This window comes from Chlorocebus sabaeus, chromosome 21 (genome assembly GCF_047675955.1).
Source record: "Chlorocebus sabaeus isolate Y175 chromosome 21, mChlSab1.0.hap1, whole genome shotgun sequence".
Classification (NCBI taxonomy): Eukaryota; Metazoa; Chordata; class Mammalia; order Primates; family Cercopithecidae; genus Chlorocebus; species Chlorocebus sabaeus.
Window position 1 is genome coordinate 64107102 of NC_132924.1, and position 14993 is coordinate 64122094.

General features: G+C 34.5%; 2 protein-coding genes across 2 annotated transcripts in view; one reads left to right on the top strand and one right to left on the bottom strand.

Annotated features, from left to right (window-relative positions):
- Positions 1-14993, bottom strand: part of ZNF804B (zinc finger protein 804B) — a 584421-nt gene that overhangs the window by 547043 nt on the left and 22385 nt on the right. The gene's annotated exons all lie outside the window — the stretch shown is intronic.
- Positions 1856-3335, top strand: TEX47 (testis expressed 47). Its single transcript, XM_073008658.1, has one exon. It carries the CDS (start codon positions 2075-2077, stop codon positions 2834-2836), a length of 762 nt encoding a protein of 253 aa, XP_072864759.1. The 5' UTR covers positions 1856-2074; the 3' UTR covers positions 2837-3335.

Here is a 14993-nt window from a genome sequence, read left to right on the forward strand (position 1 = left end):
TCTGTGCGAAAATCATCTACAATGGGATCTCGGTTTCTTCTTCTTTCTCAACCCCAATCAACGAGTTGTGTCTACCTTGAGCCTCAGATTGTAAAAGATTTTTAGTCCACAGCTAAGCTCCACAGGAAAGTCCCATGATCACTTTCCAATTTCAATCGTGCAATCTAGTGGCAAGAATGACTTTAAGGACCACTTACCTGCCCTCACAAAAGAGACATATAGATGGTACTGAGCTAACTGGGCAAAGAAGTAGAGCAGGACATCCATCCACATCATGAGTGCAGAGCCTCAGTATTTTCCAGAGTTGGGTGTGGGAAGGTATTACGGGGTGAGGCCACATATAGAGATTTAGAAAGAAATCCAAGAAAGTGCAATATCATAGAAACCAGGAGAGGAGAGAAGGCCATAATGAAGGCTCTGGTCAACATGGACACATTCTTCCAGCAAAGCTGTAAGAACAATGAGAGTGAGATAATAACTAGACTGGGCAATGACATGGTTTGGCACCATGGTTTACATCTTGGGAAACATTGTATTGCTTCAGGGAGTGACAAAGTGAATCACAATGAGGAAGAATAGTCCATTTTTATGTATTACACCATTAAATAATTATTAACTCACCTCTCTACCTTCATTTACTTAGATAATTTATCATTGTATTTTCATTAAAATCAGATCATTAGTTTGGATAATACAGACCTCAGGGAAAAAATTACTCTTAGGTTTGTTAAAAATTGAATAAACGTGTTTTCTAAACTTGTTTTAAAATTATTGTTTAGAACTCATGTGGATGCAATTTTAAGAGATGCATCTCTTAAGACACAATTTTAATAGGTGCATCTTTTAAGACATAATGTTAAGAGGTGCAGCTCTTAAATTCACATTAAGTTAAGTAAGCCAAATCTTACTATAGAAGTTTCTCATCACATATTCACCATTACATAGATTCAGATATGTGTTCTTAAAGTCTTTAGTTAGTGTCTAAGTAGAACAGAGGAGTTCTACAACCATACTTTTTATTTATCAAAAAGAAAAAAAGAAAGGAAAAAGATGTCCAGATTCTCACCATCTGTCTGACTTACAAATGCACCTGACTAAAAATAAACCATTCAGGAATAAGCCATTCACACTTCCTCTGCAGTGACTTTGAAGTGTTTGTCAAGATACCCGTATTAAATTAAGAAACTTGGCGCTCTGGTCCTTTAATGGTGCTGACATTCTGACTCACATATGCCCGAGGGAAGGCAGAACACAGGACAGCTGAGAACACCAGAGAACTGGCAGTTGGGAGCCTGATGGAGGACAAGCAGGGCCTGGAGGACAGGTACGTGACAGAAGCACAGGAAAAAAAAGAAAAATGGTAAGTTGACCTGGAAAAAAATTTGAGGAGATTTGTAGGCAGAGTAAGTTAAAGTAGCAGAATACTTTCATGTAGCCCTTAACAACAACAACAACAAGAAAATAATAATAATAAAGTGGGGGGGAAAGAATCATTTCTGAGATTTGTCGATAGGAGGAAAAACAAAGAACCAAAACTTTTCCCTTGAAATGTTTACTGTTATTAATCAAGGAACATTATTAACTATTAGGGTCCTGACTAAAGGTTACATAGCTAATTAGGACTTAGAAAGCCTTAGATTTTTTAAAAAGAGTTATAGACCAGTTAGATTTATAAAAGAAATTGGAAGAATTACCATAAAAATATCATTTTTTAAAGTTTATCTTATAAAGGACAATCTGTAATCAGCATTACATGACATTTACAAAGTTTTTTCCTAGGATATGATTTAGCTCTTTCATTGTAAACTTTAAAAAAAAAAAACTCTATAGTTTGAGTATTGTTTTAACATTATCTTTCATTTCAAAGATATTGTTTCCTGATAAAACCAGTAAAAGATTGGGATTTTGCTATTTAGTAACATTTGACAAACTGTGATTTACTCTTTTTTTTTTTTTTTTTTTTTGGTCAGAAGAAATGAAAACAAGAATTCATCACTACAGAGGCACCCTGACAGTGTAAATATCATGAAAAGCTAAAAACTAGAATCATCTGGTAAAATAAATAAGACTCATCATGTCCTTTTCGGTCCGTAACCAGAAGGGCAGCAAAAGGCCTTTGCCACTGGGGCCTCATCTTTTGCTCCAAGTCCCACGTAGCAATTACCTGCACTTTCAAGAGGAGAAACAACGACTACACCTAAAGAAATTCCTTCTTCATAGGATGTTTCTAGTGGCCAAGATACAAGCAAAGGTAGAAAGAAAAGATGTTGCTGACTACTATGAACAAGTGTTTCAGTCAGTTTTGAAACATCACCTGGGAGAAACAGTGACAGGATTGCTGCTCATCTATCCTACTTCCATTCTGCATATCCTCGAGTCCTCCAGCGACACTCTCTACCAAGTGCTTTTAGATTATACTGGCCATGACAAAGATGAAACAGAATTTTTTATTCAACAAATGAAAATTATAGTCATTTCTCATAACATTCCAATGAGGCTTTTTATGCAATGGCATGTTTCAGTGATAAAAGTGCCAGTTATGTATCTCGATGATGTGACACAATCACAGTCCCTAAAAGAGGTCATCACAGATTTTCTCACACAAACTCATAAACTGTCAGTCTATCTTTGCAAGACTATGAAAGTAGGCACTAAAGGACCAGGTGATAACTTACACCAAGTTGCACCTGACCTACTCCTCCCAGAACAAATCATAAAGTACTTGTGCAAATCCGAAGAATTAATGGACCCAGCAACATTTATAAACATGTATAATAGACCCATACACATCATTCTGGATTCTGAGGTGGTATGGCCTGCTCCTTCACATTTCTAGGATTGAGAGGGATAATGTGCTCATGTCTCTTAAGGAATTTGTGCTACTTAAATAAAGAAGAAAACATTCTTAAAGTTACTTGTCCCTTTTAAAAGAAAAGAAACAGAACATCGCAATATACACGGAGGTAATATATTAATCTTCACAGAGTATGTTGAGCTAAACTTTAAAATGTATCTATTTGTTGTGATATTAGAGTTCAATACATTATTTTACTAGATAGATGGGTTTAATAAGTTTATCGTAAGTTCTCAAATATTAACATCATTTTCATGAATTGACACTTTTCAAAAAAAATAAAATGGATGAAAAAAGACAAATGGAATTCAGATTATCACCCAATCCCTCAACAGTTAATGAATAGTCATGACTACACACCAGAAGTACAGTGTTCTGAGGGTATAAAATAGAGAAGAAAAATCCCACCCTTGAGTTGCTTGCAACCTAAGGTTAGAGGCAGGTACATGTAGAAGTAGTTATGATATGGTATGTAATGTAATATAATATATCATTATAGTAGCAGTATATAGGAAGGGCTTTGAGAACACAAGTGAAGGAATAATCACTGTAAAATTCCTGCATTCAGAAAACAAAATCTAATTATCAAAAATATTTCCAAAGCCCACATATTCTGGCCTATACAATCAAGAGCATTGAGACCATTATAAAGCTACAGAAAACAATAGCTATTTGGCATGAGAAGAAAATACATTTTCAAATGGCATTGTGCTACTCCATGCAAAACATCATTTATTGAACATCCCTCTATGTTACAAACATTTGCCAGGCGCTAAGGGATATGGCAGGGTACACAGAAAACGTTATCTGCCCACTATTAAAACTTACTTCTAAATGATTTTATGTAAAATAGATAATCTGGTTATTTTCTCAATTTGCTTTCTAGAAAGTAACTAATTATATATGATTTCTATATGACCAATTTCAAGTTGATCCCTTCTTTTATCCAGATGAATACTTTTTGCATTGTTTAAAAGTTTTTAGCTTGTTTAAACAACTAATTGACATCAATATTTTGAATACTGCAATGATATATGTCCCAAATTACCTTAATATCTTATGAAACAGACTTTGGAGTTAATGGAGAAAATACTTATATCATAGTTTTAATTTTTTTATTTATTTAATTTTTTAACTTATTTGGGGGCCAAACCAATCTCACTGTGCACTTCAAATTTTTTATTTACAGAAAATTTTGTTCTGCATATGAAAATACTGATCAAATTTTATGTTACAAACAAAATGTATATAATAAACAAAAATGAGATGCATCATTGTTACATAACAGAATCAAATTTTAGGAAAGACCATTCTATTTTCCAAATTTTGTAATACATCATTAATTAGAATGGTGTTTTTCACTTTTAATTGAACTTGAAGTTTCTTTCAAGTTAGTAATAGAAAAAAAATGTTTTAGACAAAATGAGAATTCTTCTAGCTAAGAAAGAGTATACAACTTTCAAAATTTATATCAATTTAGAAAAAAACACCTAATATTAATCAGCAATATGCTGTCTATTCTTTAAACTGTGAAAAAGACACAGGGGCCCATCAGTAGTAAATGATCAGTGACAAACTGACTGGAAACGTAAGTAAATATTTTCCCAGCCAAAAAAGGAATAGAGAAAACGTTTAACAAAGATATACTCCTTGGTCCAGTGTTAGAATGAATGTGAAAGTGGTTTGCTAGAGAAGACTAGCATATATAAGAGAATAATGGATAATAAATGTTTATTGGATCAGACAGAATTTCTTTAGCAGGGTGAATTTTGTTTGGGAATAGTATTTTCTAAAGTTAGCTAGTGAATAGAAGTTTGGGTTTTGGATAAAAAATTGTATGTTTATAAATAAGAAATTATGGCATATTGTATTTTCCAGAAATGGTTACTGCAATATATCCAATCCCACACACCTTTCTTACAACATGAGCTTGATATTTCTCCCATTGTGTAGTGGCTTCTAACTCTCTCCCCTTGAACGCAGGCAAACCTCCTCTCTGACTGCCTCAACCACTAAAATACAAAAGAAATGATTCCGTGTGATCTCGAAGGCTAGGTCATAAAAATGTTGTGCGCTTTGCCTTGCTCACTTGAATGCTAGCTCCTGGAATTCAAACACTATGCTGTGAGAAATCCAGCAATTTCAGACAACATCCCGAGCTGAGGTCGCAGCCAACAGCCCCTATCATCCACTAGACATGTGACCCCAGATCCCAGGCCTCCAGTAAACCTGGGAAGCCAGCTCAGCTGACATTGTGTGGCGAAGACATGAGCTGTTTCCACTGAGTCCTGCCCAAATTGGAGTTCCGTGAACATTAGTGATTATTGTTTATTTAACCACTAAGGTTTGGGTGAATGATTATGCAGCACTGTGGAAAAATAATACATATGTAATGGGGAAAATAATATATATGTATATAAGCTCTTTGTATCATTTATTATTCATTAATTTATGTACAAAAATTTATTGGATAGCTACTGGTAAAAATGTACTAGTCGGCCAATCACTGTGCTAGTCACTGGATGTACAAGTAGCAATAAGATGTATATTCACCACACTGCCTGGCATAGATTTTTTTATGGGTCTATAATACTTTTTGGTGTGAGAAATACTGATAGAAACCTAATTCACTAAGCCAAAAAGAGAATTATTAACAATCTTAATCATTTTTGGAAGAAGTTATAGAGTATCTGTCAACGATAAAATTGCTGATTTACTTAGTATATCATAATTTTAAAGAATTCATGAAGGCTCAACTATGAACATAACTGGAAAATAAACACATTGTGACTAGAAATAATTTCAGTTACTTATTTATTTGTTCATTTTTGTGAATACATCAGAATGAATTTTTTCAAATAAATTTACCCCGTATAGGAGTCACTTCTGGAAGATTTATATTTGTCCAGGTAACACTACCATTGCTGAAAACATTTTGTGACTCAATGGCAGTTGAATAAAGGAGGTTTATAAATCAAAGGGAGATTGAATATTTTAATTATACCTAATTTTTGATCTCCAAGTTATCATTACACTCCAACTTAATTAGTAACTTTAAGATTTGATCTCCATATAGAATTTTTTTTAATCTATACTCACTCTCAAAGACAGGTCTGCTGTCACTAAACATATTAAAAAGAGAGTGACAATGCTTCTAAGGAGAAGCACAAATTGTTTTCAGTAACAAATGAGTTATTGAGATACTTATATAGGTTACTAATATAATGTCTTTAAATTGGACTCATTTAGCTGTGTATGTTTCGGTATATTTGATAAAATCCAGAAATCTTATCTTCATACCTTGCAAATTTAGCTTAATGAAATCTAAAAATGTGAACTTTTAAGCCTTAGTATGACTCATAAGTTAATTCTTAATGAAAATAATAATACAATGAAGATACATGCATGCTTATGTTCATCACATCCCTGTTTACAATAGCAAAGACATGGAATCAACTCAAATGCCCATCAATCATAGACTGGATAAAGAAAATGTTATATATGTGTGCGTGTGTGTGTATATATATGTATATGTGTGTGTGTATATACATGTATGTGTGTGTATATGTGTGTGTGTGTATATATATTAAATTGATAAAAATTGATAAAATTTCTGGATTTTATCAAATATATATATACACACACACACACCATAGAATACTATGAATATATACTATACATAAAAAGGAACAAGATCATGTCCTTTGCAAGGACATGGATGGAACAGAGGGCCATTATCCTTAGCAAACTAATGCAGGAGCAGAAAACCAAATACTTCATGTTCTCACTTATAAGTGGGAGCTGAATATTGAGAACACATAGACGCAGGGAGAGAAACACACACTGCAGCCTGTCAGGGGTACGAGTGGAAGGAGAGCATCAGGGTAAATAGCTAATGCACATGGGGCTTGATACCTAAGGGATGGGAAGACAGGTGCAGCAAACCACCATGGCATACATTTACCTATGTAACAAATCTGCACATCCTGCACATGTATCTGGAACTTAAAATAAAATCAAATGAAATTTTTTAAAAATAAAGAAAGCTATAATTGCCTTAAAATAAAATTTTAAATAAAATAAAAGTACTTAATTTAACCCAAACAGAAAAATTAATATTTAACAGTGTGAACATATAATATTTAATATTCATGTAACAACAAACATATAAGATATACTCATATAAAGCCAATGATCATATTACATTCAAGTGGTGTGGCTAGCACCATTCTAATTCTTTTCTTTTTATATGAATACTTGGCAACAGACTGCCCTGTTGATGATCCTATCCTTGTTTCAGAGTTGACATTCAAGAAGGTAATAGATTTCTTGCAGAATAACTTAAACAACATTATTTGAAAGGAAAAACTCTTCCAGGGTGAATTCTAACATTCTACTATCATCACTTTAATAAAAAAGGCATCTGGATACCTTCATGGAGCATCATTGCTTAATACAAATATAATTTGACATCCGGTGACTGTATCATAACTCTACAAACACAAAATCACATTTCAATTAAGTTAAACCTATCACTAGCAGTTGAATGTCCCAATTTCCACAAGGAAGTGAAAATGAAGCAGCCTATCACCAACCTCACATAGCCAAGTACTTTCAAATCATTTCATATTGTATTAAATAATTTAATGCAGAATTAAAGTTCTCCCCCTTGTGGTCAGTTACTTAAATTTCCTGATTGTGGACAGGATGTATGTAGTAAACACAGTGCACAGATTTTAAGAACATACAGAGAGAACCCAAGAAGTACCTTTCAAATATCTGTTTGACTCCTCTTATTCCACAGGTAAAGATTCTGAGACCTAAACACATAAAGGTGTTTTGCCAATGGTAAAAGGAAGTATAACAGTATACTGGTATAACTGTAACAGCAGCAAAGTAAAAACAAGTTAACTATATTCTCCCATTTAGGGTCTTGTGATCATTAACTTCACTATGTTAATTATGCCAACATTTATTCCTCTACAAGTAAGAAACTTTAAGCAAATTATGCCTGTCTACTCACTTTTTCTCATTAGTTTAGAATTTTTAATTGGTATGGGCAGTTTACAGTACCTGAGAAAAATTTTATATTGGCTGGCTTCATGTTGAGTTACTATATAAAAAATCTAGTTCTTATTACTGTTATCTGTGTTTTCTTATTTATTTGAGAGACTAAGTTCGATACATTTTATTTTAGTTATTTGTTTTGTTGTTAATTTCTAACAATGGTTGTACTTTGGATTTATTAAAATGCTTTTGCTAGTATGTTTCCATATAGACAGAAACTTAAAAGAGATTTTCCATATAATTTAGACAAATATATTTTATGTAAGCATAAGTAGCTATAAATTTCAAATGAAAAAGAAACCATTTTTAACTGAATGTGAATATTTATAGAATTAGTTCACCTATATTTTCAGTTGAAAACATTACCGTTTATCCTTAAAGAGGATATGAAGAGAATAATAGTGTTGTCAAGGCATTCTTCTCTTTCCCTGATCACTCTAGTTGCATGCTTCTCTAATTCATTCTAATTAATGCCATGACCTCAAGTCTCATCTAAGAGATAATGACTTCAAATACATATTTATATCTTCACTAATTCATTTAACAAATATGTATTGTACAACTATGTTGTCTGCATTGCTGCCTACACCCTGAAGATACAATGGTAGAAAAGACAAGGCCAGTGTTTCCAGTGAGCATATACTCTGGAAGAGGAAAAAAAAACAAACAAATAGAGAAAATGATTTCAGATGATTTCATGTGCTCTAAAAAAGTCATAATATTGACAGTGACTAATGGATCTGGTTTACATTTGGTGGTCAGTGAAGCCTTCTCAAACTGAGATCTGAATGAAAAGAGGTGGGATGATAATGGTCAGAACATTCCATATGACAGAAAAAGTGCAAAGGCACTGGGGGAGGAGCAAGCTTAGTGTGTTGAAGGACAGAAAGAATACCAAAGAGACCAAAGTACTGAAGCAAGAGGGGAGTGAGGTTGGTGAGAGTGGCCAGAGATACACTATGTAGGGACTTGTGGGCATAATTAGGGGGTCTGGATTTAATTCTACGTGTTTTCTTCACTACTACACCAAATTCCACCTGGCCTCCAGGCCTCATGCAGGGCCTTCTCAAGAAGTCCCACTGGAACTCCACAGGCATCTGCATCTCCACATGCACTAGATGAATGCATCATTCCCTGCTGCCACTATTCCTTCAACCTACCCCTCCCACCCCCTCCTTGTTGCTATAAAACGAACCACTCTCCAAACAGCTGCTAAGTCAGAAATTCAAAAATTATCCTAGATTCCTTTTTTTCTTTGTATGACTGACAGCCAATCAATTCAATCCTCATTTATTTTCCAGGGTATTCCCATTGTCTGATCTTGTTTCTGTGCCCTGCTTAGGCATTTTCCTGCCTCCAATTTCTTCTTCCTACTCTCTCGTCTCAGTTATATCATGTTTCTCTCAAACATAAAGACACTATAGCATAATGTTTAATCAAGAGAGCCATTCTGGTGTCAAATTGCTGAATCGAAACCGGTTCTACAACTTTGTAGAAGTGTAATTTGGTTCTTTACCTTTCTGTACCCATTTCCTCATCTGCACAATGAGAGTGATAACAGGATCTATATTTTACGATTAAGTAAATTAATAGTAATTTTCTATGTAATAAAATTCATAATATTTTAAAGTAATATTATCATCTTTTAAGTAATATTCTCAGATTCATCTTTCACATATGTATGTAAACTCCTAGTAATAAGGCCTTTAAACTCAATGGGAAGGAACGTCTTTAAAGAAGTGTGCATAAACACTTATTCACAGAGTTCACTATTTGGTTAACAGTTAAATTCACAGTAATTTGAGTATAGTCAGCACTCAATAAATGTTATTCCCCTGATCAAAATTCTTCAATGGATTCCATTTCTCCTTCAGGATAAAAAGCAAAATTATATAATAAATAATCTGCAAAGTCTTGATTCTCTGATCCATGCTTACTTTGCTACCCAGACTCACCTTATGGTTTTCTCTTGTCTCTTTCTCCTTTCTCATTCTCTTTTCTCACACTTTGTTCTCTAACATTTCCCTAATTTTTCCATGCTCTTTGCCTTTGTCACCCTTCCTCACTTCTCCTAGCAAAATTCTGCTCCTCAATCAAATTATGTCCTCTGTGAAGACTGGCAAATTCAAGGAACTTTCTTCTGTCCTCACTCAACCACATTCTAGCAACTCTGCTGCCATGTTTGTGTGCACACTCCTCTTCCTGCCAGCAACTTGTAAACAATTGCCATGGCCTCTTTTTCATTTATATCTTTAGTGCTTCATCACAAAAAGGAATCATTTAAAATATCTGTAAAAAATATTCCATAAGGTTAATTTTACTGTTATCAAAAGTGTTATGCAATCTCATAAACAGGCCGTTATCAATATTTTCATTATTGAAATGGAAATCAAACAATTTTTGTTGGAATTATCAAACAAAAATTGCTCCTTCCTGATTGGATATCACCATATTGATATCTTCAGATGAGGTATAGGTCATATAAGTTATATTAAATCTTATTCTTTGTTGAAATAGCTAGGTACTAACAGTATTTTCTGATATAGGTGAGCAACTCCTAGGAAAGAAAACAGAATAAAAGCAGTTTGATAAATTAAAATAAAGGAGGAATTACCCCAAAGATTATTCTTAGCCTGAAATCTCCGATATCTCCCCTTAATCTTATATCTGCATTTAGTAAAGAGAAGAAAAATCAGCAGTGCTTATTGAGCTTAATTTCTTCCCTTAATCAAATAAAAGTCATTCAAACATTAATCCAAGAATTATTTATTGATTGCCCGTTATATGCACAGTCATATCCTAGGGACTATGGAAGACACAAGCACATAAAGGGCTCTCTATAGCCCTCCCCAAATTCACTAGTATAGCATCTACTCTATTTGCAATTAAAATTTAGGTGCCAAGGTGTCCTTTAGTATTACATTGAAATAGCTTGTGCACTATTTCTCTCAATTGATACTGGGAGTACCTGACAAATATTACATTTTATTTTCTCTCTGCATTTAGTAATTCAGCAAAGATGAACTGAAAAATGGTGTCAGGCATTTTGCCAAGCATCAGCAGGGGTACAATCATAAGCAAAATAAGCATAATTTCTACCTTAGAGAGTATGCAGGATCTTTCTCCCTTCACCCCAGAAGTTAAAAAATTATAATAATTGTTGTCATCCTGGAGGTCCAAGTTACAGTGGTTTCCGAACTTCACCTAATTTAGAGGATCAGGGGATGCCTCTAAGGGAACAAACATACAGAGATTTCTGAAAGTTAAATAGAAGTAAGCCAATTAAAAGTCAAGGAGTAGGAGGGGAGTGTTCCCGGCAGAGGAGACTGTATGTACATATCTACATATGTATGTATTCTAGCAGAGGGATATTCTAAAATCTGAAGGCAAGAAGATCCGTACCGTGTTGGGAGAACTGAAAGAATTTCTACAAGGCAGAACCTCAAGTACAAAGGGAAGTCATGAGAGATGAGGCTGGAGAGCAAGGTATGGGGTCAGATTATGCAGACATTTAAAGTGGAATAAAGAAGCATCATGACATTATCTTAATAGAAATGGAAAGCAGCTTTATTTTTCTCAGAGACATGCTATGGTTAGATATGCATTATTAAAGGACCACTTTGAATTGTGGGAAACAGATCGGATGAGAACCAGGTAATGAGACTGTATAGATACACCTTAAGGAAAGAGGTTATTACAACAATCCAGGAAAGAGATAATAGAAATCTGTACAAAGACAGACTTCTATAGTGTCCTTTAATGAATAGAAAGAGCTGGAAAGAATCAAGAGATGTGTCCAATATCTTGGTATTTGTCTGAAAATAAAGAGTGTGAAGAAGAGGAAAGAGTCTAGGATGAAGTACCAGGCAGGTGAAGATGCCATTCCCTAAGATCAAGAATACTGGAGGAGCAACAGTTTGGGTTTCACAGGGAGTGAGATGAGGTTCGTTTTGAGCATGGCGAATTTGAGGTGTCTGAGAATAACCAACGTTATACCACCCAATGCAGAGTTTGATATATTTCCTCAAAGCTCATAGGTAGATCTGACAAGAACATGAAGATTTGGAAATCAATTTCTGGATAATGTCTGAGACTTCAGGAATGGTGCTATCTGTCACCAACACAAATATATAGAATAAGCAGAGAAGAAAGCCTCATTCTAAATCCTGAGAAATGCTTATGAAAAAAAAAAAAGAGCGACCTGCAAAGAAATGTAAGATAACATAATTTAAATTGCCCAGAAGCAGAAAAAGAAAAGCAGAGAAAGAAAAGAACATTCCCTAAAGAGGAGAATACTCAACAACATCAATTTCTGTCTCAAAGTCAAGTGAGAAAGAAATGTAAAAGTAAGTTTAATAACAAGAAGATCATTGGGGACTTGGAGAGGGTGACCTATGCAATGCAGTAGAGGCAGAAGCAGGATTTGGTAGGTTGAGGAGCCAGAGTCTGGTGAGGAAACAAGTATAGACAGTATTTCCCAAAGCTTGGCCATTGGCAGTGAATGTGAGGAGTGTATTTAAAAATATAAAGGTCACTTTTTGGATTCTAAAGTTTTTAGTAAAAGGAAGATCATCTCTTTATTCTGGTTTCCAGTGAGGTTGGTTCTGCCTTTTCATGTGAGATTCAATGTCCAATTGTGGCCCCAGGGGAAAAGGGCTCTATCCAGTTTTGAATGGCAGTGTATAATAATCTCAGACTTTAAAGGTCCTGAGTGACGATGTGCACAGCTCAGGAAGAGCATGTTGTCTTCTTAATAAACATTTGCTTAGATAAATAATTGCACTCATCTCTAGAAGAAATCTAGCTGTGCAGAAAGTGAGTTGAGAATATGTGTGAGCTCTAATGTTACAGCTCAAGCCTTGGGTTAATACACTGCTATTTCCATGGTCAAACTTTTACAGTTAATTGAAGATTGTCTCCTGTGTTCTATATACTTTATGGATCAACCACATTGTATTTATAAATTTTGCTCTGAAATTTGGCCCTTATCCAGGTCACTTCCTTTTTTGCCCAGTTAGGGCATGCTAGCAAATTACAAATTATAATCAAATCTCAATTTTCCAAGCTAATGACTTTAGAGAGCAATAATGCATGATGCAAAATGATGGTGAATTCATGAACCATTTATCTCTGTAATGTATACTCATTAATGTATATTCATGAAACTTGTAATGTATATTCACTAAATGTATATTCATTAAACTTGACTATGAATACGTCTTATATGACATGCATAACAAAATGATAAAGCATTTCAACCAAAATGACCCAAGGGGCCTTGGAAATTTTTCCGACTTCTCTGTTCCCATATCCCACTACCTTCTACCATTCATGTCACGTTTTATGTTGCAGTAACTTCTTAGAAAAAACTAACATATCATGTTTTTTAGGATGGAAGAGGCAAGAAAGTTCAATCTACTCTTTTACCATTCCTGTATTATTGTAACGATTCTCTGCAGCTATGTTTCTCTTTCCCTGTTTATCTAAATTATCTAAACATTTTTATTCACAAAAGTGAAGACAGTAGCATAACAAACCTATTTACCCATCGCTCACCTTCTACAATGATCAGCATCTCTTTTCAAAATGTACTATTTTTAAAGAAATATAACTATCATACCTCTAAGATATTATGTATGAAAACATCACACTAAGGGAATTTTTAATACTGTCTATTCCAGCCCAGTGTCTCAATGAGGAAAATGAAGCAAGTAGAGATGTGCCCAAAGTCACAGCACTAATCAATAGGAGTGTGGAAGCTAGATGAAGTCCCCATCTTTCTCATTCTCCCCTTGAAATCAGGACTACAATTCTATGGCCTTATTTTGGGTATAGAATTTTTCCCAAAATCCACATATTACTGTTACTTTCTACAGTCTCACAAAGCACAAACAACATGCAAAAACTTAAAGTATTTATAAGTCTGGCACTTTAGCCACATGCCTATTGGATTGACTTATTGGGGTGAGGGAGCTGAATGATAGACTGTAAGAGATAAAGTTTGAATATTTTTTAACCAGGATGATTTTTATGAAGGTACTCAATATTATCTTTTAATGAGATGATTTCCACAGTTTCTATATTCCTTTTACCACATAAAGGGAAGGTAATTATCAGTTTGACATTTGCACGTTTGGCCTTTTTGTGAAAGTGCCAGTGTTTCTGTAACTGAAAAAATATTTAGAGATCTCATATAACATTGAAATAAGTATAATGTTTCCCCCAAGAGTCCTCTTGTACACAAATGCTTATTTGTGCGGTAATTCTTAGGAAGACTACTCACCCATGCCTGCTGCTAAAGATATTTACGCAGAGGACTGTACCATATCAGAGGAGCTGGAAAACCACAGCTAAGCAAGTTCTACTCACAGAAGCACTGTTTCTTTTTTCTCACATGACCTTGTTCTTCCTGCTAATACTAGCCAAGTGATGGTTGCATAAACATAAGTAATTACTTTACAAATGACAATAAGGCAATGTTTTCCCACTGTGTGTTTCTAGAAGCATCAGAATATCTCTTTGATGAAGAAGACTCCTAGTTGATTAATGGAAATAAAATGCCTGTGTAAATAAAATTACATACATTTGCATATTTGAAATATAGCGAGATGGAGATATTAGTGTGTATAAATACATGTGCATGTATGTACATATATGTGTATATATAACTATATTGAACTAAAGAAACCAATTAAAATTCATAAAATGGCTCCTAATCAAGTGGAAGAACCAGGGATTTAGCTATCAGTGTTTAACAGTGCCACACAAGAAAGGCTTTGCGTAAATAATGCAGATTATATCTATTAATATTAATGCCCCTCCTCTGATCTCCTTCTGATAGAGCTGCCCATGAATTTTTCTCAGAGCATCTCTTTCCATAGCTCCCTGAGTGAGATACAGATGTGTGACCCTGTCACCCTCTCCTCCCCAACCCAATCTCTTTTTCTCCCCTTTCTTGCCCTATTACACAACACACACACACACACACACACACACACACACAAGCTGGAAGAGTTACTACTTACAAATGGGTGTAGAAAGCCCATTTGTAAGGCAGCAAATTATGAAACTA

What these genes read in the sequence shown, in the direction of transcription:
- TEX47 (XM_073008658.1), top strand. Translation starts at nt 2,075, where the DNA reads ATGTCCTTTTCGGTCCGTAACCAGAAGGGCAGCAAAAGGCCTTTGCCA.